This window comes from Clytia hemisphaerica, unplaced genomic scaffold, assembly GCF_902728285.1.
Source record: "Clytia hemisphaerica strain Z4C2 unplaced genomic scaffold, Clytia hemisphaerica genome assembly, whole genome shotgun sequence".
NCBI lineage: Eukaryota > Metazoa > Cnidaria > Hydrozoa > Leptothecata > Clytiidae > Clytia > Clytia hemisphaerica.
The window spans coordinates 3271178-3296009 of NW_027104101.1; the positions used below are offsets into that span (position 1 = coordinate 3271178).

A 24832-nucleotide genomic window follows, 5' to 3' on the forward strand; every position below is an offset into this window, starting at 1 on the left:
CCAAGTTAAACTGTTTTGCTTGTCTTTCCGACGTTGATTTACAGTTATTGAGAATCTGGTGATACAATGATTTATTCGGAGTGCATTTTGTTGGGTCAACTGGTAATGGTTGCAATGTTAATACTTTTGCAAAAATATCCTCCACAATTGCAGGATTAGCCATTTTTACTTTCAATCAATACGATATCAAAACTAAAACATATACTTCCCTCTTCTTAAAGAGAAACAACAAAACTGTTTTTTGTATAAAATTATGTTGACTTTGTGGTTTACAATTTCATGTGTGTCATTCTTGTACGTGTAAATAGACCTTTATCGTTTTGAAAACCTGATATAATTTTAATGTAATTTGATTGTCTTGTCGTTATTATGTCGATGTTTTTAAGACTGTACCAATTTTTTTTAGGTCTGTGGTCATATTCAAGACAACTTTTCTCAATGAAAACTTTTACATGAGTATTCCAATTTATTTTGAGAGAAAGAGATAGGATGAAATATTCCAAATTTTTAGTCCGGCTGTAACACACCTTTTCGACCGTAGCCGCCAATTGCCGCGCAGGAATTTTTTTGTCGGCTTTATCCCACTAAAACCGTTCCAGTCCTTTTTTCGCACCTATAGACAGTAGAAAAATGTGTCAAAAAAAATTTGGATCGAGTTCAGGGGGGGGGGTCAGTGTACTAGAAGGCGGCATGTATGTGTACTACAAGGTATTTTTCAAAACTTGACACCCACCCACCCCTGAAGTACACCATACTACATGGAAAAATCCCAAAACCACCCCATATCCCCTATTTACTACCCAGGTAGTACCTGGTAAAACACCAAAACCACCCAATACCCCCATTTACTACCGGGTACTACCTTGAAAAATCCAGAAAATAGAGAAACTTTTTTCCGAAAATCGGAAAATCGGGTAAACATTTTTCCAAAAATCGGGAAATCGGGAAATTGGGAAATTTGGGAAAACTTTTTTCCAAAAATCGGAAAAACAGGAAAAATTTTTTTCAGAAAATCGGGAAATCGGGAAATTGGGAAAACTTTTTTCCAAAAATCGGAAAAACAGGAAAAATTTTCTCAAAAATCCAAAATGGGTGAGAAATCAAACTTTTCAAAAATTATGTGAGACCATGTAGAAATGCATGAGTCTCACACCCAATGCGTGAGAGTTGGCACCTCTAATGTACGAATGTTGAATGTTTGAATTCAAATGTTCGAATGTTTACATTGACTCGATAAACCTTCATTTCAGTGGGATCTGGTAGGATTTCAATTCATTCCAAGAAGTTTGGAAGAATGATCTTGGACAAACTTGGCTTGATCAATTTATAATAGTACAACTTTACATTTCTTTTTTAGCAGATAATTTCTTAACCTTTTTGTTTCCACACTTTTAACATCGATTTTGGACCCAACACCCCTATTTTGGTACACAGGTAGTAAAAATCAAAATCGATTTTGGACCCAACACCCCTATTTTGGTACACAGGTAGTAAAAATCCAAATCGATTTTGGACCCAACACCCCTATTTTGGTACACAGGTAGTAAAAATCAAATTCGATTTTTGGACCCAACACCCCACAGGTAGTAAAAATCAAAATCGATTTTGGACCCAACACCCCAATTATAGTACACAGGTAGTACATGACAAATTTTTTTCTCAAACACCCACCACCCCAGGATACATGCCACCTTCTGGTACACTGACCCCCCTGTCGAGTTTAGGGGATGATTAAATAATTAAGTGGCACGCGCCTGACCGCACGACTACGGTCGAAAAAGTGTATTGAAAGGACAAAAGAAAATAATAGAAAAGTAGAGATTTTGTGCTTCTCTTTCTTTGTTAACATGCATTACTACAACCTCCGAAAGGGGGTCTTAAGGTAAGTGGTGCGGCCCGGGGGGAGGAGGTACTTAGGCAAGTGAAGGAGGGTCCATCCCACAAACACAAGAAAAAAAGTGCGTGTCTCATGGTTTCTTTTTTTTGTTTCATGGGACAAAAAGTGAGAGAAATACCCAAGAGACACGCTGATTTTGTCCCTGGGACAATGGAGCAAAATTGATTCAAATTGTCCCAGGGATAAAAGTGAGAGAAGCACAAATGTTATTAAAAGGAAAATGGAAAAACACAGAGAAAGACAATGGAGAGAGAAAGTTTGTTTATATTTTTCAAGTTGACGATAAAACAGTTATCACACTTTTTCACTCGTACAATTTTGGATAGATTTTTCTCGTTCAGACTTTTCTATATTTTCCTCGCCTAAAGCCTCGGAAAATATGACGAAAATTCTGAACTCGAAAAATATATCCCATATTGTACTCTGTACCGTGTAATGAACTATTACTTATTAGTCTGGAATTATTGCAATTAGGTCATGTTGGCCGATTCTGGCCTAACTTTGATATGATATCAAATTAGACCAGAATCTGAAAGAAAGGAAATGTCCATTTTAAAAGAGGAAGATCTGCGTGCTCAATTTTTGGTAAAATATTGCTTTTTCTTGCTTGATAAAGGTTGAAGATTCCTCTCTAACTCATTTGGGGCTTTAAACTCAATGGTTTCATCTGCTCACAGGCCTCTATACCACATGCACGGCATGCGTATTACTACTAAGAACAATAAGCTCAATGAGCTGTTCCATTTAATATCCATACATGGGGTGGATGAGTCTTTTCAAACCAGAAAAGATTGAAATTGTGTGGATATCCCCTGGAAAAAAGGTTTCTAGAAGGTTTCTCAATTCAAACTCATTGGAAAAATCACTCCCTGGAGCTTCTTCTTTGATGGACCCTTGGAAATTTATACACTCCCACGTATGGTTTCAAAATGCTAAGAAACAGCGTTCACCCTGTTTTAAGATAACTAAAAGAGTTTAACCCTTTCCGTACCCTTAGAGAAAAGCAAAAAAATTAGGTACTAGGGTTAGCGGATGAGGGGTATGTGCGGATGGGACCTCTTAAAACCGACCCTTAGAGAGACTGATTTTTGCTAGAAAGGTGACCCTTAGAGGACTTTTTTACAATTTTTTCATCTGAATCAAAAAAATTTCCTAAAAATCCTGAATTTTCCGACCCTTAGAGAGATTAATTTAAATTTTTCCGATTTTTACGACCCTTAGAGAGTTTAAAAGATGAAAAGCCGACCCTTAGCGCCGCCATATACCTCCAGCACCCATTTTTGCCTAAGTACTAAGTGACCTTGCCTAAGGGGGACTTTTAGCAGGAAGTTTTTTTGTATTTCTGAAGGAAAATGAATTATGTACTTTTGAAGTTAAATAATTTATTTATATATTCAAAGGAAAATATTTCGTGTATTTTCTAAGGGAAATTTGCTTTTATGTATTTTTAAAAGTTGTGTGGTTATGAACCTGCTGTGTATTTTGTAAGGAAAATCCTTCAAGAAGAATACTAAAAACTTGCGTATTATTGAGAAAAAAAGGTAAAATTTAATCAGTTCGTAGAATAAATGAATAGAAAATTGAAGGTAAAAAATATCATGGTCTTCAAAAGTGTTTACAAACCTTAGTTTCCTATGAAACCTATATTATAGTTATTTGAAATGGGCTTTTCCAGATAAAAGTTGAGGATATTGATTTTTCGAAGTATCGAACCCCCTGGATATCCTGGATATCCCACTAAAGTGTCCACTCTTAAAAATATGGTTACCCCTGGATATAGTTTTTTGCTTGAAAAGACACTCTACTGCTCTCTTGTAGATATTTAACCCCCTGGATATCCACTTTTGAACAAGAATCGTTAACCTCCTGGATATCTGATATCCTCAACAAGGGGGGGGACGGACTATTTCTGGAAAGGCCCAATGTTTTAGCAAAAGGAAAAATGATTGAAACCCAACTTTATTGTTTATCGTCTATTGGTACCAGTAAGATTGATATTCAGATTCAGCTTCCAAATTGTATCTCTATGCTAAAGCTTGACTGGCTCCAGTTTCCCCAAACTCGTAATCGTACTTGAACTTATCAGAAGTCAAATCGATGACGTCTTCGTAAAGCCAAACACTTCGACCCATCGCGATCAAATATTTCTTTGTGTCTTCGCATTCCTTCAACTTCGTGTCGTTTTTATCAAAGGTGATTTTTATATAGTAATCAACTCTGCCGTTCTTGATTGCCTTTTTGACAACATTTGGTAGATTCCTTGCGTTGCCATCATAATTATTTTTGGCAATCTCTTCTTTGGCTGTACCAGGTGTCAAAGTTGTGAAATAGACGCCTTCGCCGTGCTGAGTATCTGAACCAATTTTTTTTCCATCCTTATTTTTCTTTTCTAGCGATTTATTCAGCTTCTTATCTGTTTTGATGCTGTCGATAGCTTTCTTGTTCGTGTAGTGGTACAATGTGATTTTTCCTGATGCACTTGCCATGATGATGTTGAATCAAACGATCTATGATGTAAGAAAACTATAAATTTTCATCCTAAGTTTTATTAGTCCGACCACGTGGTCAGTTGGTCCAGGATAGTCGAATGTTTCCCGTATACAACCCAAGCGACAGAAGCAAACACAATAATCTTTGTAAAATATTCCTGTGTTTTTTTACTGACATACACGTTTTTTTTTATATATGAATACACTTTATAAGAATGTCCATGATGAAAATGGCCAAAAAATTAAGAATAATGCTAAGAATATCGCCATCATGGAATTTTGCTACTCAAGCTAAGAATGCCATTCTTAGAGCATTTTCAGCTATAAATTGTCAATTACCCCCAAGTAAGGCTCACTCCTTTCACAAAAATGCCATTTTATGCTTGAGACGTATGTACTAACTGTTAAATCTAGTCTGAATTAGGATCCTAAACTAAGAATGCTGTAAGAATATTTTAGGATGATTTTCCCAAAAAAGTTAAGAATATCAATGATGAAATGGATTTACACCATTCTTATAAAAACAAAAGCGTGTATCGTATTTTGTTGGACTAAAAATTGAAAAGAGGTGCCCAAATTGGTGTTCGAAAGAGCCTATTTGATTCCCTCCCCCACGTCAAATGATGGCGAGTGCATATAAAAGCATTTCCCACCGGGACAATGATTTTTAAACAATTTTATTGAGTCGGGGTCAGAACGGGGTGTTTTTTTTTCGAAACTCTTTCCCAAATTAGTCAAATAAGAAACAAAATACCAAAACAAGGAAAGATGAAACAATGCTTTCAAGTAAGATTTACTAACTGTACCTTTCTTTCTTCTTTTTGGATGACAGATGGATGTGTTGATAAAAAACGTTTATCGCTTCATAGTACGGAAATGAATTTTGAAATTAGCCGTAGATACTGGGTCTGTGTACAAACCACCTTGAAATGTGTTGATAATAATCAACTACTTTCTCTCTTTGCAACAACTTTTCTGTTAACCTATCCCCTATTATCGCTGTCTGATGCGCTTTTTTATTCATGTTCAAGATATTTGAATTTGATGCTGCTATTTTTGGATAATTTGTTGACGTAGTCTTTTCTCATTGGTTGAAATTAATCCTTGATGTCAATATAGAATTACTTCTAAGAATTTTGTCTTCTCTTACACACAAAAGATCAAAAAGAAGCGATTGATGATGGTGAAGGATTAGTTACCATGGAAACAACGTATTAACTATACGTTTTTTTTAAGAATGTCAAAAACTGTTGAAGACTATGCTATAGTCTAAGACGAATTCGATTATAATATAGAATAACCTCGAATACACGCAAATTAGCAGTCGGGCTGGAATATTGTCCGCGCGGGCGGGTAAAAATTCGTAGGGAGCTCAATGTAGTAGAATGATAATGTATGCAGACTCTATTTTCCGCCGTGCAACATATATTACGCTTTATAATATACAAACTATGTTATATCATAATATGTTATAAGGACGATAGCATTGCCTACCTTCGAACGCTCTTATTTTTTTGGGTATCAAACCTAAAAATGTTTTCTCATTTTCAATATTTTGTAAGCAGTTTTGCAACGAACATTTCCAAGGGGTAGTCTGAGAAGAATTTCCAGGGGGTCTAAGGAGAGTATTTGTCAGTTTTCCAGGGGTATAAAGTTATTCTAAAAATTCCAGTGGGTGAGTGACTAATTTTATAAGAATGTCCACCGTCGCTTTAAGGTATGAAGAGCCGGTCGTGTGCACTCTGAATCTGTATTTCTAAATGAAAATCTGTTTTATGATTTAAAGTAACTTTTTTGTTTTTTGAAGTAAAATTCCATGGATTTGTATTTGTATCTCATCAAGCTGCTCCAGGTTATCAAGGGTAGGGTCCAAAAACTCGCAAGTTACATTTCATCATGAGAACCTCATAGGACTGGAGTAAAAAACTTTAAACTTAGCCCGATATGTTTTGAACCATATATTTAGCATAATTCGTAAAAACATCAACTTTTGAAAATTGAATAGAAAATTTTTGAGGAATAATCCAATAAATCTGTATTTTTGAAGGAAAATTCCATGGATTTGTATTTTTGAAGGGAAATCTCACCAATCTGCTCCAGGTTATCAAGGTAGGGTCCAAAAACTCGCGAGAACCTCGTAGGGCTGGAGTAGAAAATTTTAAAACTCAGCCCGATATGCTTTGAACCATATATTTAGCATAATTCGTAAAAACATCAATTTTGTGTCGATGACGTCATATAAATTAAAAAATGGAATAACTTTTTCAAATGATCAAGGAATTTTCAAATTTTGACCATAGTTGCACATCCGTGAATATTTGGCGTCATGTCAAATTGTTTTGAACACCTAATCTAAGTTAATCAAGTGTTTAGATTTATGACGTCAAATTCGAAAAAAATTAACGTTTTTGCGAATAACACTAAATTCAAGAATCTAAACACAATAGGCTATAAGTAAAATAAAATTTTACCAAATAATTTTAAGCCTTTAATAAGCTTCTTACTAACAATAAAATGTAACGCTGTGACTCATATATCGTGCCTTGATAGTCAGGAGTGTGTTTTTGGGAGAACTCATTGCTCTGATTCTCAAAATTTAATAAATCCAATGAATCTGTATTTTTGAAGGAAAACCTTATGAATCTGTATTTTAGAGAAAATCTCCATGATTCTTTCTGTTTTCCTATGAAGGAAAATCCTGGAAAATCTCATGAATAACCCCTCTCGAATAAACGCCCCTCCTAAAACTCAAAAATTTAATAAACGCTAGGGGCGAAATTTTATTGAATGTGTATTTTTGAAGGAAGATTTGATCAACCTTTTTGTTTTGCAAAAAATTGAAAAAATGTGAGAGTATAGTATTATTACTGCCAATTATATTGAGGCAGACTTCAAAAGGAGACAACTGATAAAGTAACTTTAAGGGGTAATTGAAGGTATCTAATTTCGTGACCACTTACATAAACATCTCCTATTTAGCGAGTAAACACGAATTTTCAAATTTTCATGGAGGACTGTATGATTACATAAGTTTTAAAATAATCCAAAATGTTGATCGTTGTTGTTTACATGAGAAAAAAGCGTGATTTGCTCGAGATATTGAGGTCCAGCGCTTCAAGTGTATATGCACTGATTTTTGTTTTGGTTTGCTTTATTAGAGAATGTCTCAGTTTAACAAATTATCTATCGTTGAAAAGATATTAGTTCAGAGTTTTTTATATTCTTGAGAATGAAGATGAAAATGGATGATTGATACTTACAGATCTTACCTTTCACTATCTTCCATACAAAGCTTGCTCCATCTATTTTGATAAAGATCTATTAATTCAAAATATCATTAAATTCAACTTCCATAAGAAACAACATCAAAAAATGGTGCCACATATTTATCGATTTATTGAGCTTCTTCGTTGTATTGTCTTTATTCCTCTTCTACCTCTTTCCTTCTTCTTCAAGGGCAATATTTTTGAAAATGAAGATGGAAATGGAGCAGAAATCTTGTGTTTCTAAAAACTTTATTCGCGATGGAAAGATAATTAGGAGCATCTTGAACATAGGAATCTCAAGAAGTTTGTTGTGATACTACATATTTCTATAAGCATAACGTTATGGCATAAGCATAAGCATTATGCTGGCTCAGTTTTTGGTACCTAAATAATGGCTCAGCATAATGCGAGCCTGATACAAGGCTCAAACATTTTTCTCCGTTTCCTTTCTCTGAAAATACCTACCGACCTCAGAATCTCGTTATCAAAGCTTTCAGATCAATATAAACGGTTAGATCTCGGGAACGAGTACGTACCTTTTTATAAGAACTAGTAAACTTTGACTGAGGCTTGGCAGTTTTAGTTTTTTTATGTTTTTCTGATTTAAGTTTTTTTATAAGACCTTCCCAGCGGTTTGCATGACTGCGTGAATGGGCTTTCTTACTTGCGTGAATGCGTTAAGGTTTTGAAAAATTGCGCGTGAATGCGTGAATTGTAAAACTTTTTGTGAACAGAAATTGCGTGAATTGCGAAAAAACATACGTGAATGCGTGAATTTTGAACAGAAATTACGTGATTGCGTGAATTAAAGGTCCACTGGGGGGGGGGGCTCTTAATGTTCTAAATACGCTTACTATATTGAGAAATTGGCTTAAAACAGGTTGGTATATGTTCTTAGTCTGTTCTGAAATTTTAAAATTAAGACTCATATTCTGAGTGTGACGTTCAACTAATCATTTTTAAGGTACAAAACGTTCGACTTTTAAACAAGTATGTCCGACTCATCTTTCGTGATCGGGATCGATGTTGGAGGAACAAACACCGATGTCGCGATCGTGCAAGGTCACAAAGTCGTTGGTTGGAATAAATCTTCTACAACTCCAAACATCATTGATGGTGTTATACAGTCTATCGAGGAATCGTTGAAAAATACTCAAGAAAATGGCTATCCGAACGTTCGAAACGAAATTGCAAGAATTAGTATCGGTATACTAACACTTTTTGTATCTTATTTATTTGAGTAGGAAAAACATCTTGGGGGAGGCTCTCCAAACGTGCGCAAAGGGTTTATAATCCTTTCATCGCAAAGGGTTTATCATTTATGCTTTTCGCACTGATAAAGTTGCTTAGCTACCACGATGTTTAGAAATTAGCGTTTTCGAAATTATTTTACTTTTGTGCTAAACAGACTCGATACTTGGCAACCGGGTAGCTGATCTCCACCAACTCAGAGAATGAGTAGCTTAGGCTGAGTAATCAAACCTACACTATAATTGGGTGCTCTAGTACCTGATCACCGCCAAAATGGGCAGCTTAGGTTTGGTATAATGCGACATAAACATTAGATAACTGGGTGCTACATGAGTAGATTAGGTGCTCCTGCTCAAATCGGCTTTCGATCTCCCAAATCTTTCTTTTCAAGCCACTCAAAGAACATGTTAACACTTTTAGATCTTGTCCAGTTTTCATTTTGGCTATACTATTTTTGCTGCTTTTCAGAACTTATTCAACTTTCGGAAAGCTTAAATTAGAGTCTTAAACTCGAACCTCTACAAATCGAATGTGTCCTTAACTCGAACAAGTTTTTCCCTTCTGTTCCCCGTGTCCGAGTTGTGGACACTCTACTGTAAGTGGAAAAGTCAGAGAAAGTTGAAAACGCGCTGGTGCGCACGGGAGGACTACCTTTACACTACGTTCCGCTGAATACAAGGTAGTCAAGACAAGATTAAGTTTAATATCAACTAGAGTGGAGTCTCCATAACTCGAACCTCTCTCTAACTCGAACAAGTTTTCCGTTCCCTTCTGTTAAAAATACCTTATAAACATTACTCCATAACTCGAAATTTATTTAACTTGTATTTCCCGTGCGTGTTCGAGTTACGGAGACTCCTCTGTATTATATAAATTATATGTTGACTTGTAGGGACCACGCATTTCATTAACGCAGTCATCAAACGAACTGGACTCACAAAGACAGCCTGTATCAGACAATGTGGAGTGTCATCTCAAGCTCTTCCACCCTTTACTGACTTCCCAAAAGACCTGAAAGAAAAAGTACGTTGTTTCGACGTTTGCCTGGATGCCTGGGTCAATCACATAACTTTAATGTCTCAAAAGACTACAATACAAGGGAATAGCTTTAAAACTATAATACTCTTATAAGTACCCAAAGAATCTGGCGTAATTTCGAATAATAGAAGTTCGAATTAGCGAGAGTTCATTGTACCTATATGTGAACTATTAATATATTAACATCATATTTCTGCTCTTATCAAAAGTTATTTTCAAGGTTTACAGTAAAGAATTGACTTGTTCAATTAATGATTTGTCCTTCAGATTGATGGTGGTAGTTATTTGTTGAACGGAGGTTTCGAATTCGATGGTCGTGTCATCACAGAAGTTGATGAACAAGAAATCATTGACGTCATCACAACGATTCAACAAAATGGTGTTGAACACGTCGCCATTTCTGGTAAATTTAGCTAGAATCCCCACCGTAATATTTGGTGCAAAGGGCGAACTCCCTCAATATATTTTGGCACCGATTGTAGAATACATCACTGATCCAGTACAGCTGTTAGAAGCATTTTGAAGTTGGCTTAGGGGAATTAGTGACGCCACAAGGACCAGCTGAATGAGAGGAGGGGCAATTTGAAAATTTAGTTCAAAATGGCTGGAAATGGGATTATCATTACCAAGTCAGGATAATCAAGCATTATACAAAAACCTTCCGGCCGGCTTAAGAGTCTCGTTTTAAAATTATTTATTTAATTATTTAAAAATTTCGTTTCAGGTATATTTTCCCCGATGAACGATTCCCAAGAAAGACTCGTCAAAAGACTAATCGATAAACATGCACCAGAATTGACATGCACGACATCCTGTTCCCTTGGTTATCTTGGTTTATTGGAACGTGAAAATGCTACCATTTTGAATGAAAGTTTGAAGGAATTATGTCAGAAAACAATTTCTGGTTTCCGCAAAACCTTGTCCGATATTGGATTGAATTGTCCGATGTTTTTCACTCAAAATGATGGTACACTGATCAGGTAACTATGTAGAAATGTCATTATATCCTAATTCGCTTCGCTCAAACGGATATAACTTATTTTCTTTTTGAACAAACTAGGGAATCAAAGTATTCAATATGGATTGCTGTGTAGTGTATTTCGAAAGCACTGAACACGAGTAATTATAAGTGACTAGAAATAATAGAGTATACAAATAACTAGTATATTGGAAGCAAAACCTTTCCTGATGTAAAGAGAAATCAAGTGTCTGTAAAATTTTACAATCCTACAGGCGTCGTTAGCTGAATAGATCTTTTTGCTAATAGACCGTCTTCACCCCGGATGAAAAACCTGTCTCTCCACGTAGGCGAAAGTAGGAGTTCTCATTTTGAGCTATTTTGACAGGGGAAAACCGTAAGTTTGCTAACGCCCTGTTAAATATTCCTATTCAAATAGTACAAGTGTTTCAACTGAAGAAAAATATAACATGTTAAATATTTTGCTGATTATCAGAAGCTACTTTCGTTTAAGACTAGAGATTAGGGTGTGTCAGTGAACTAATACACGCACTGATAATCTAATTTTTTGTTGGTCATTTATCTTGTATGAGGATACGGTTCACTGATTTGATACGATGAAAAATAGCTATAAGGTACCTCTGGGAATTATATATATTATAGTCTAGAAGTATAAAACCTTCAACTACTCAAAATGGAAACAATAAATACAAAAACCCACAAAACAAAAAGACAATACAAATACAACAAAAATCTAGAATGAACATTCACAGAAAATCAATCAGGTTGGAGTAGAAAAGGAAAATATGATGACATAGAAATCCGTCAATGTAAAACTGATCTAAAATGACTTTAAGGAAGAAAGTAACTCAATATGAGTTAAGATGGAAAGAAGTAACTCAATATGAGTCAAAAAATATTTCAAGAAAACACATTATCTGTTCCTCAGTTTTCGACCTACACAGGATTTCGGCCATTTGTGAAAATATCCTCCTATATGATGGAAATAGGGTTGTGTAGGTAGGCCAAGCAGTGTTAATTAGACACCACCACAGATAAAAGATAGTAAAAAGATGTGTTTATTGAAAGTATAAAACGCGCGCAATAATATAAAATAAACTAAAACGTAACACGGAACCAGCCGAAGAAACTAAAATTACAATGAGAAAAGAAGTATACTTTCTACTAGACAAAGTTGCCACACCTTTGACACGTTTCTGCCACAACGTTGAAGAAAGCATACTAGAAGAGAAGGAACTGGGATTGGATTGCCACTATCCAACCCTGTGGCTCTCACACACATTTTACAGTTCAAAGAATAAGATGGAAAGAGTGGGGAAAGAATGAGAATTTAAAAAATCGGACTATAACCCGGTTCGAAGCCCCGTACACCGTGACCGCTCACCGCAAGAGCTGGCGAACGAGTGAATCTTGAGAGAGTTGAAATCTTGAAAATTCTGAAAAATGACGAACTATAACCCGTCGAAGACTGCAATCTAACTTTGCGTTTTCAGCACCTTGACATCGCATTCTTTGTATAAAAACTTTGGCTTTAACTTTCAAGTCCTCGAAAAGTAACGTAGAACGAGCAATCCTGAGAAGTTCACCAACAAAAGAAGAATAAAAAATCGATTCTGGCAAGTTGCTATCTTTATGTGGCATTCGGACTATGGAAAAAGGAAATGCATCCCGTTTATCAAACAACTTATAAATAAATATCCCGTCTTTGATGGTAATATCCAGGTTTAAAAAAGAAGCATGATTACCAGAGTGCTCAATTTTGAGTTCAAGCTCATCTGGATAGATATCTCTATACACAGACTGAAACAAGTTACCGTCATTGATCGCCAGTAAATCAATATAACTTATATCCATATGGGACTACTGTATTGAGAAATCGTGAGATCATATAATTATTAAGGTTCCTTGGAGAATATATATTATTATCTGTTAGCCATAAAGCTTCTATTCATACGGGAGTAATGTTAGTGAGAATTAGCTAAAATGTTTGTAACTATTCCCTAGTGTATTCATAAAAGAAAATACATTTTCTTTCAGGTTTGAGTGTGGACTGAAATAGTTCATAGTACGTGTTATACAGTAACATATATGTGTAATATGATAATACGGTAACTGTTGTTACTTAGTGTTAGTGCATAATATCCTTCAGTTTTCCTTAGCATGCTCTACCGAGTATGGTTCCTAAATTTCTCGAAAAAAGTACGACAATCTTTCTTGCTCCCTTAATCATCAACAAAAAAATATTTCCTTTCTTAAAAGTGAACAGCAGACTTTAGATTTTCCAGTGTTCACTTTTTCATCTATCTACCTTGCTCCTTAACTGTTCGAATATCTTTAACAAAAAAATTATTTTCTTTCTTAAAGTGAACAGCAGACTTTGGATTTTCCAGTGTTTACTTTTTCATCGGGCGCAACCAACAGTATGCGAGGAGCTGTCCATTTATCGTCACTAAAGAACGCCATTGTCGTCGATATCGGCGGCACGTCAACGGATGTCGGTGTTTTGGTGAATGGTTTCCCACGTGAAGCTTCAACTAGAGTTAAAGTATGTTTTCTTAGAGAGAGAACGAGGAGAAAATAAAAAAGCGTTAATCTAATGCCGCATGAAAAATTCTCTTTTTCATTCTTCATCCGAAGAATGATCAAATAGTGACCAAACATCCAAAGACACGCTCGTACAAGATAATGATAAAGTACATGATAAAGCTAAGAAGCATCGTTTAAATTTCAAAAAGTGTCTTGTTTGAAAACCATATATGAAAGTTTCTAATTTTTCAATGAAATTTTCTTTTGGTGATTCTCGTTTTCTTTAATCCGGGGGGGGGGGGGGGTTACTAGGGTTGGCGAATGAGGGGTATGTGCAGACGGGACCTCCGAAAACCGTACCCCCCCGGGCTTTAATCAAACTAGTAATTTATCAATGAAATCATTTACCTACTAATCATTTACCTACCGACAGGTAGCTGGAGTGAACACGAACTTTCGGATGCCAGATGTTCATTGCATCGGTGTTGGTGGTGGTTCTTACGTGGTGCAACATAATGACCAAGTAGGTATTTATTTCCTTCTAGTGTTGACCAAAGATACTTTTCCTACTAAGAAATGGGTAGATCCACAACGTGCGCGTATTAAGTCGGAGAATTTTCAAGCAACACTGTACCCGAAGCATGACAACAGTTTCTACACTCTCTCAATAGTACTCTCTCCAAGAGGGGGGGGGGGGGGGTCTTAGGCAAAATGTGTTCCGGGTATGTGCGAGCCATGAGGGTCCTTTTCACACCCTCAAAAGTCCCTCAAAGTCCCCCAAAACCATTATAAAGCAGTCGAGTCTCTGTAAGGGTTCCAAAATCAAAAATCTCTCAAGGGTCATATATTTTTGAAATTTTTGGGAAAGAGTCTCTCCAAGGGTGGCAAAAACGTCAAAAAATGGACAAAATTCTCGATATTCCATCTAATAAGTGTCGATTTTCGAACTTCGGTTCGGGCAAACCCGTCATCTCGCAAACCTGGCCCCTGGGAATTCGAACTAAAATAGTCTCTGTAAGTTGAACTTTTCTCTTATTCGAACTAAATTCTTGGTTTTTGGTCGAATTATAGAGAGCGTCAACTGTATCTGTAGATATCTCGCAACGACAAACGGAAGATTGTATATAAACATGATCTATTGTCTATCTTCTTTAGACTGTGACAGTCGGTCCAAGGAGCGTTGAATACAGGCTAAAAGAAGAAGCGTTAGTCTTCGGTGGTAAAACACTTGTGGCGACCGATATCGCAGTGGCAAGTGGCCTCGTCAAAGGGATTGGAAACGAGTCACGTGTTTCGCATTTATCGAAAGACTTGGTTGAGCAAGCAGTTAATGTCATTCAAGAATCAGTCGAAAGAGCCGTTGATTTTGTGAAGGTTTTTAATTTATTTTGGTGTCTTATCACAGTGTGATTGTTTTTTTGTAATCTTACAACTGAAGTAGTTTATTATTATAGTTCATAGGCTTTCGTGATCTATGAGACTTTCATTTTCATCTCATCCTTAGATATGACTAGGAAAATACTAACTAAGTTCTTTTAAAGCTCTTAAGTGAAGAAATTAAACACAAAGGAAAGTAGGTAACGCAGTTCTTATAAAAAAAGGTGCACAACTGTTGATTTGCCACTAAAGTAAGCCCATTCGTTTCTCAGCTGATACACACGACGTTGTTTTAACGTCCATCTAGCGTGCTATATTGACGCTAGATCTATATTAAGACAACATTGTAATGTCTATGAGGGGGTAGTCAAAACCAAAGACGCATTTTCTTGAATCACCGTCAACACGAACATTAAAAATCGCAAAAAAACCTTGTCACTTTTATCATTTTGTCACCGTACGGCACTTTTAAAACCGTGATACCGTCGGTTTTTATCATACAATCAAACAACGAAAGAAAAAGGGCTAATACCGTTACACAGCAAACCCATACTCCCCTCCCCCATTGTGTATCGGCTGGTTAAAAACAGACTTTTGCTAACTTTTTCTTTCAGCTTTCAAAGGAAGATTATCCAGTGGTTTTAGTTGGCGGTGGAAGCATATTGATAGATGTCAACAAACCTTTTAAAGGAGCTTCTAAAATTATCAAGCCGCCCTTTTATCAGGTATATGATTTGTTAAATCACTTTCTAGAGCTGTTGATGACTAAAAGATCGCTTTTTTGTGTTTGTTTATTTGTTTTGTTTGTTATAAGAAACCACCAGGCTTTGATTAATACATCAACTAAATTAATTTTCTAATTTGAAAATGCATTCTGGAATTCATCATAAATAATTCCAACTCCGGGGGGAGGGGTTCTAGGGTTGTGAGCTGACGGGGGGTGCCGCCCGACTTTCGACCCTCAGACCCTTACCGGGACTAAAAATGAGAAAACAAAGGAAAATTTTGTGAATTTTACAACCCTTACCGGGACAAATTTGACCAACTTTGACCAAATTTCGATCTTTCTGGGGGTAAAAAGTTGAAATTTACCTATTTCTGCTACCCTTAGTGGGACTGAAATTTGATTTTCTGATTTTTCTGACCCTTAACGGGACTTTGGAAATCCAAAAAAGGTACCCTTAAGGGTGGCACATACCGTACCCTCCATTTGCCTAAATACCCAGCCCCCCCCCCCCCCGGGTTCCAACTAAAGTCTCATTAGGTTTTGTTATTGGGCTGGTCTCTAATAGTATAACAATACCTCGTTAGAAAGAAAATTTAAGATAAATGAAAACTTTTCTTTTAATAGTTTTAAACACTTCTTAATTGAAATTTACATTAAAAGCAGACTAGTAAAGTTGAAAACTTTTTGCCTCGCTTACTCAGGTAGCGAATGCAGTTGGTGCAGCTTTAAGTCAAGTCAGCGGAACCTTCGACAAACTAATCGAGGTAAAGGAAGACCAAAACTCACGAGAGATGATCCTTCAACAAGCAAAGGATTTCGCCATCAATCAAGCTGTCCAAAATGGCGCCATTCGAAGCACATGCACGATCTTGGATGTTCAGGAAATCAACATGACGTACGTAGCTCTGTCTCGTAAAAGACTTATCATTAAAGCGGTCGGCGACCTGCAAGAAACAGTGTCTGTTACTAATACAGAAAAAGATGCAAATGTCGGGACAGAAAAACTCGATCGCCCCGTTTTCGATGGGAAAATTAACGATAGCAACGTTTCGTCCGTGATTACTGACAAAGGTACAATAAACTCTTCCTGATTCAAACTTCTATTATTGGGCTCTTCCAGAAAAAATCCGTTCATGGGGGGGGGGGGGAGGATATATTATTTTTTTCATGAATTAACCCTGGACATTTTGATTTTTAACCCCCTGGACACGGGTTATACCCCTGGACAAACATCAAATCAACCCCGTGGACACAAAAAATTACCCCTGGACATTGGAATTTACCCCCTGGACATTGCAATTTTTTGGTATTTTTTCAATTCCCCTGGACAATTCATCCTCCACCCCCCATAACAGATTTGTTCTGGAAGAGCCCATTCGAATCTTTCGAATACTAAAATACTAGTCCCCTAAGCTAGAAAGTTGTGTAAAATTCTCTCTATAATTCGAATGCTTCTGTAATTCGAACTAAAAGATTGGTCCCTAAGCTAGAAAGTTGTGTAAAATTCTCTCTATAATTCGAATGTTTCTTCAATTCGAACTAAAAGATTGGTCCCTAAGCTAGAAAGTTGTGTAAAATTCTCTCTATAATTCGAATGTTTCTTCAATTTGAACTAAAAGATTGGTCCCTAAGCTAGAAAGTTGTGTAAAATTCTCTCTATAAATTCGAATGTTTCTGTAATTCGAACTAAAACACTAGTCCCCTAGGCTAGAAAGTTGTGTAAAGTTCTCTCTATAAATTCGAATGTTTCTGTAATTCGAACTAAAACACTTAGTCCCCTAAGCTAGAAAGTTGTGTAAAATTCTCTCTATAATTCGAATGTTTCTTCAATTCGAAGAAAAATTTGCGTCCCTTAAAGATCGAATTAGAGAGAGACAATTGTGGTCAAAATACTTTAGAAAATGAATTTAAGTAACATGGTAATAAATCCTGGCCATATTTCAATATCATACAAGGCTAATTGAATAGCGAAATACGATGAAGAACGGTTTGCTTACTCATCAATTTTAATTAACAAGCTTTTTCACATTGGATTGACACGGGCGTGGAGCAAGATTGGTTAAAAAGAGGAAAAGAAAAACATTTTTTTGCTTATACCATCATAATATAACAATAGGCAGACACTGTCCTATTATGAAATATGTGTCTGATTTGAAACGGGAACACTTGTGTAAAAATAAAATCTTTTAAGCTCGTCTTTTTAATACCGAATCGTCTTATCAACTCATAATGGTACGGAATGAAAATTACATAATGAGAATATCTTACCGTAACGGTTTTGAAGACACAATGGCGAGATTATGTATCTGGAATTCTCTACGGCTACAGTTAAAGCGGCGAGGAAAATGGCGTTTAAGGCACGTAATGGCGGGTGAAAGCAAGTTCGATATTTGACGTACGGCATTTGACGTCGACTTATTGCTTAAACGATGTTTTGGTGTTTTTCCCGTACAGAGCAAAGTAGACAACGACATGTCGCCTTTGGTGACGAACCGCATAGGCAGCCCTGCAACCGTAGTTGAGAATATCTCCGATACATAATCTCGCTAATGCTAATAGGAATGCTTTGCTAGAAATTTAAGAAGACTTAAATAAGACATTAAAGCCTAAAGAAGGCTTTCAAACTTTTATAACGTGATAATGGGTTTAAATTTTATTTTATAAAGATATCTCAACTCGAAGCAATAATCCACAATCGCATCAACAACAAACTCTCCCCAGTCCACCAAACATCGAAAAGGACAATTATCAACCTAAAGTCAATGACCAAGGAGAATGGGAACTAAGTGGCTTCGACGTCGAATGTTTGGCGCTGGGGGCGGGCTTGCTTGGATGTGGGGGTGGAGGAAGTCCTTATTTGGGAAAATTGGAGTTGCTTCGATGTATGGAGGAAGGATATCAACCGAAAATTATTCATCCGAAAAGGTATGGCATTGTTTTCCTTATTCATGTGTTGTCTTCATTCATTTAATACACTTTTTTGCCCATAATGTCTACAAACTGTTTTACAGTCTACAAATCCTTTTAGAGATGAAATTAACTTTATACAAAGTTAAGAAAGACTTTTTAAACAAGATTTTTCGCTCTCGCACCGGAAGGCTAAGTAGTGTAGTGGTCATCGTTCTTGACTTCCATACCGGAGGTCAGGGTTCGATTCCCACTCGGTGCCGCGATTTACTTGGCAAGTGAATGTACCTTTGCCCGGGTCAACCCATACCATGTGAGGGGAATAGGGTACCATCACTCTGATACAAGAGTATGGGGAGATATGCTGGACACGCAAGGTTCTCCCGTACTGTGCGAGTATCATCATCGATACAGCATGGCTCTGATGTGTCGCAAGCACAGAGTACAATGTCTGGTAAGCGCTGTGATTTCCCTATCTAGGGGTAGGAAACTATCCCGGGATAGGGCCCGGTCCGATGATATCGGAGGGTCAGCTTCTCTCTCTCTCTCACCGGAAGTTTGAAACTTTGGAACCGTGATGTCGCCACGTTTCTTTATTACCCAGCCTGAACGAAAAACGAAAAAAGTCGACAGACAGATATTTTTCTATTTAGTGTGTTCATCGAAAAAGTTCTTTTGGTGCTATACTTTAAATTTTAATAAGGACATGATTTAATCTTTCACGCAAAAAGTTAGAGTTCTATGTTCTATCAATGATATAGAATTGAGTTTCATAAGCATAAAATAACTACTTACAAAATTTCTTTTTATATTTCTTTTCATAGTTTCAAAGATGGTTTTGCATGCACTGCTGACTATATGGGTGCACCCGAGGTCGCAGACGAACGTTTATCAAACAAGACAGAACTATCTGATGTTTTGAATACACTGCAAAATCTCTTTGAAATGGGATTCAATGCTGGTCAATCTTTAAATGAAATAAAAGCCATTGCTACAAAGAACAATTTAAAAATTGAAACGATGTTCAATGGTAAATGCCACGTGAGTGAATTGTGAAGAGGTTTCACGGGGTCCGTAAAAGTAAGCCAGCGGCTTAACCAAGGATGTTGTAAAACTCAGAAATAATAACCCTCGCTGCTATCAAACTTACAAAAGATCACTAAAATGGGAACAGTTTAGGAGACAGGATAAATCTGAAAACGGTGGGTTGACCAGGGCGGAGTAAGCAGTGGCGGACGTATTTACAGTGTTTGTTCCAAACTCTAGCTATACAGTCACTTTTTTCATCGTAAACCGCCCTGACTCTGCGCATATATTTTCCCGCGTTTACTGACCCTCTAACGGACGATAGCATCGTCTAACTTACATTTTAAAAAGATTAGTTATCTGAGAAGCATTTCCATCAATTTTTCTTTCATACACATATAGTAAGCATTACAGTTTACCCTCAGGTGCCTAATAAACAAGGGAGGGGGAGGTTGTAAAAATATCTTGGAATTTTAATAAATAGAGGTTGGTCCCAATAAGGTAATAAGATCTTACGGTTTGAAAATATCAGAAGAATTTACAAACGGGAGGCCTGTTTATTAGGCACCTAAGGTAGTCTTTTGAAACTCTCTATATAGACCGTTGACTACAAGAATGGAGGATCTTGTCAAAATTTACCGAAATCAATATTAGTTGCCGAGATCGGTGGTGCAAACGCTCTATGTCCTTTAACAGTTGCGGCTCGGCTTGGTCTTCCGGTTGTCGACTGTGACGGAATGGGCCGAGCTTTCCCAGAAATCCAACATTACGGGCCTTTCATTTGTGGGTCACCCGCCTATCCGGCTGTTTTATGTGACAATCACGGACAATGTGTTTGTTGTGTGTATGCGGAAACTGCAGATGATTTGGAGAGCTTCTTTAGAGATGAATGCGTTAAAGCAGGGTGAGTTACTTGTATTTCAGAGAAAAAGTGTTTGTCGATGAAAATTTTGTCAATTTGGGATATTTTCTTGTCACTTTCCCTGAATAAAGCTTCAAACCATTCACTTCACATTCCTGTACTTAGTTATGCTTGCTATACAGAAAGAGAACTTTTGATTATGCGTGGGTTATGCAATATACAGCATATAAAAAAGACAGAAAATACTTTTCTCGAAGACTCGGCCAGGGAAATGTTTTATCTGGCACCCAGATGGTGAAATTTTCATCTGACACGTTAAAGCTCTGAAGATCGGGAAAATTTTTAACATCAGGAAGGTTTACATTACGGAATTTTGCGAGACCGCGTCAAGAATTTTGCAGCGGGAGGTCTGGTAAGCCAAGCCCTCGTTTTCGGAGATTGGCAGGTCCAACCGAAATATTTATAGGTTTATGCACAAGGCCTGTTGAACCCGACTGAAGGTGCGGCACATCAAACGCCGACTACCATTCCTCTACGATGGAAAATTGGCCCGCTCCCTTTAGAGCTTTAGCGTGGGCGGCCGCTAATCTGCCATCGGAATATCAGATAAGGAAAGATTTTGAATAGTGGAATCAAATGAGAGAAAATTTGCTTTATAAGGTGCCATAATGCGTCTAGAATAACTTCAACTTCACCTTTCCATTCCAGGTGTTCGGCAGCTATCAGTATTTCGTGTTTCGATGGTGAAAAGATACGAAATGAAATGTGTCAGCACACCTTAACACAAGCTTGGAAGATCGGTCACGTCATCTTACACGCACGCAAATCACACTGTGACGTCACAAACGCTATCCTCAATGAATGTAATGGTGTTCTTATAGCAAAAGGAAAGGTAAAGGCTTTTTAATGGACAATGTAAGGGTTCGTTAGAACTACTTGAACCACAAATAATAATGTTGCTAAAGTAACTGAAAACGACCGATACGAAGAAGAATAGTGTTTTTACGATTTCATCATGGATATTCTTAACTTCTTTGGGGAAAATCGTCTTAAAATATTCTTACGGTATAGTCTTTGCGATATTCAAACTAAATTGACATATAATACACACCTGAAGAATAAAATGGCATTTTTTTGTGAAATTGTTGAACCTTACTGGAGATAATTTGCAATTTACAGTTTAAAATGCTCTACAAATGGCATTCTTAGGTTCTGTTGCCAAATTCCATGATGGTGATATATCCTTGAAATATTCTTAATTTTTTTTGGCCAATTTCATCCTGAATATTCTCATTAAAAAAATGCGTGTAGTCTAGATAAAGAATTCGTAACTCCCATCGCTGTAACTTATTTTAAACGGCAGAGGTCGGTTTTTACCACCAAAATATCTCCAACCCTAACCCTAACCGTACCCTAACCGAAACAGCAAAAGTCTCTAATGGTTAAGAGATTTTTATGACTTTGTCTTTTAAAGGGTAATCTTTTTACTAAAAATAATTCTCAAAGTAAGGATCGGTTTTCGGAGTTTCGGTTCACACAAACCCACCATTTCCCAACCCTTGTACCCCCACCCCCGGGTTCCTGCCATAGCACGTTTGCCTATATTGATTTGTAAGTCAATCTTTGTTTTTTTCAAATTTAGATATCAGACTTGTCACGTCAGACGAAAGATGGCTTCACTTTCGGTCGTATTTTAATCGAAGGCACTGAATTATATCAAGGTCAAAACATTATCGTAGAATTTCAAAATGAATATCTCATTGCTCGAAAAGATTCAACCAATCAAGGCTTAGCTTCGAAAGAATTATCCAATGAGAAGCTTGCGTCGACCCCAGATCTAATCTCATTGGTAGAGAGTGATACAGGGGAGCCAATTCAATCAAGTGAATTAAGGTAATTCAAATGACCCCCTTTTTATCGACTCCATAAAAGTAAACGCTGAAACAAGCAACCAATGAGATCTACTCTTAGGTGCCGAATAAACGCCCCCCGCTTGTTAATTTTTCAAAAATTTTCCAACACCCCCGGGCCTTATTAGGACCCCCCCCTTTTATTAATTTGTAAGAATATTTTCAGTTGGCAAAAGAGGTCCCCTTATTTTGCTCCAAAAAGCCTGTATTTACCTTATTTTTGGGTTTTCAGAAGTACAATTTCCAACCCTCCGGCAATTAGGTCCCCCCCGTTTGTTAAAATTTCGAAAATTTTCCAACCCCCCCCCTGTTTATTCGAACCCCCCGTTTATTTGGCACCTAAGAGTACATGTTTTTTTTTTCTATAAGCAAAACGTTGTTTATAATTTCTTTGCTAACTTAAACAATGATTCTATTGGTAAAGAACAATAGAATGCTAAGCTTAATATAAGTAAGCCTCATATTTCAAATAAAAGGGCACCCCGCTTGTTAATTTTTTTGAGAAATTTCTACCCGCCCGGCTTTTAATTTATTAAGATTTTGTAAATTTTCCACTCCATCCCCTGTTTATTTGGAACCTAAGAGTAGTAGATACTTACTTATTACAAAAAGCATGTTGGCAAAAACAAGAGGCAAATCGTCAACCTTCCTCAGATAAGAAAAATTGATGTCTTGAAGATTTGCGTCGGATTATCAAATCCAGTGTTTTTCTCTTTTTTTTTGAGTGGTATGTTTTTTCAATTAAGCTGGCGTTAAATGTTACTTTCAATCAAACCTTTGTTTGTGTGATAACCAAGTGAGTCGTAAAAAATAAGCGGTTTCAGATCCTACGTAGGAGATTAGGCCTATATCTTATTTCAAACTACTCTAAATACTTTTCTAGGTATGGAATTCGAGTGAGCGTCCTCGTCTTACCCGCTCCACCGCTGATGACGTCATCAAAAGCTCTTGAATTTGTTGGACCGAAGGCTTTTGGATATGATAATGTAGATTATGAAGCAGTTGGAGAATACAAACTTTATGAATCCATCGCTAAAGTAGTAGAATAACTGAGCTTGTCTCTACATTATTGAAAGCCGCTGGGCACAGTAAATTTTATATATGAATTTAACCTCGTCTTGACACTTTTTTACATTTATTCGTACAATGGGTTCGTTCTCCAAGCTTGAACAAACTTTCACCATGTACCTCCAGTTAATAATCCAACAAACCAGCATTCAGACTATTTGGTCCGATTTGGTCAGGGTTGTGAACCACCCGAAGTGGCTAGAGAAGCCTTAAGATTTGTACCGCAATTAGAATGACGGATTGAATCTAGCACTTTCTTTGTTTTCACGTAGCATATTTTTTCGAAATGTGGCGATATATTTCACTTTCAATCTAGCGTTCGTGTGAAAACCACGCGGGTCCCGCGTTAAGGATGAGAAATAAGTGGCTTCATTTCCCATCTAGGAGTCTCGTGTCTAGCACTTCGGGCTTGGAAGTCAATGTTGTGGACGGCAAAACTTGTCATTCTTTATGAAATTTGTCGTTCTTTTTAACTATTTTTAGTAAATGTAATCCTTAATAAAAAGGATTCTTTAACATTACACGCTTTTTTAATAGAACATCCAAAATTTATGAAGCATTCGGATGTTCTTAATTTTATGATTTTAAAGCCTAAAAACTTTTTTAAATGTTTTTATTTACACCATTTTGTGAGTATTTTTGCCCATTTTCCTAAGAAATTGGGTATTTTAAGGGCCTGTAAAGCTTTAAAATGTTCTTAAAATTTTGGCCATCCAAGCCTTATGTTTTTATACAGTTTGTTCTCATAAAAATCGTGTACCCTTGGGACTATTATTTTGATTGGCATACTTACTTACTTGGAATACTTGGAAGTGCTTTCGATGGTCTTCCATCTAGGTGAGCTGTAATGTCTGCCTGCATGTTATTGATTTGGTGTTTAATTGAGTTGGATGCAGCATTGGTTGTAAACCCCAGAACACAGGGTTCATCTGGAACGAAAGTTTTCTAACTTTTTTTTGAAGCTTAGCAAAGGGCATCTATACATAAATTCCTCAATTCTTTTGGAAGGAAGTTGAACAAGATCGGCCAATAGGTAGACAAGAAATTATATCGGATAGGGATAGTCTTTAAGGCAGCCGATGTTCTGGGAATTCGGGCTTTGACAAAAGAAAATCTGCCAAGAGTTGAAAAACATGTCGTAAACCGTCTGACAGGTTGATGTTTGGCACAATGTTTTCAAGGATATTCGATGTGTAGATAACTATGTATCTTTCTCGTCTTCGTTCCAGCGAATAGAGATTGAATTCCTTCAATCTCAACCTTTCAGGGTGGTGGATTTTTTCGAATAAAGCTCCATTGGACCATCTCAAGACTTTGCATATCAGCTTTCAACCATGGATTCTAGAGTTGGGAGCAATATTCTAGTTTGAGTAGAACAAGAGATTTCCAAAGAGTGAGCATAGGTGTATCTGCTCTTGTTCTGAAGGTGCTGATAATCCAGGATGAGGTTTTCCGAAAATTGATAACAACATTGTTTATGTGATGCTTGAATTTTCAGTCATTGGACAT

General features: G+C 36.8%; 2 protein-coding genes across 3 annotated transcripts; one reads left to right on the top strand and one right to left on the bottom strand.

The window, feature by feature from the left end:
• Positions 1-3453: 3453 nt before the first annotated feature.
• Positions 3454-5386, bottom strand: LOC136812925 (uncharacterized). Its single transcript, XM_067069435.1, has 2 exons — positions 5193-5386; positions 3454-4404 (listed from the first exon to the last, which is right to left on the bottom strand). The coding sequence occupies exon 2, from the start codon at positions 4381-4383 to the stop codon at positions 3922-3924; it is 462 nt and encodes a 153-aa protein (XP_066925536.1). The 5' UTR covers positions 4384-4404; positions 5193-5386; the 3' UTR covers positions 3454-3921.
• A 2619-nt stretch (positions 5387-8005) lies between these two features.
• Positions 8006-23435, top strand: LOC136813101 (uncharacterized). 2 transcript variants are annotated; one of them, XM_067069618.1, is made up of 16 exons: positions 8006-8162; positions 8617-8858; positions 9796-9926; positions 10209-10344; positions 10666-10921; positions 13285-13465; positions 13880-13969; positions 14602-14820; positions 15438-15548; positions 16252-16621; positions 18217-18475; positions 19282-19498; positions 20083-20387; positions 21054-21237; positions 21988-22238; positions 23139-23435. In XM_067069618.1, the coding sequence occupies exons 2-16, from the start codon at positions 8645-8647 to the stop codon at positions 23302-23304; spliced, it is 3090 nt and encodes a 1029-aa protein (XP_066925719.1). In that variant the 5' UTR covers positions 8006-8162; positions 8617-8644; the 3' UTR covers positions 23305-23435. The 2 variants fall into 2 exon arrangements, with proteins under 2 accessions (XP_066925719.1, XP_066925720.1); XM_067069619.1 differs by lacking the exon at positions 8006-8162 and having other exon boundaries at positions 8600-8858.
• Positions 23436-24832: the final 1397 nt, after the last annotated feature.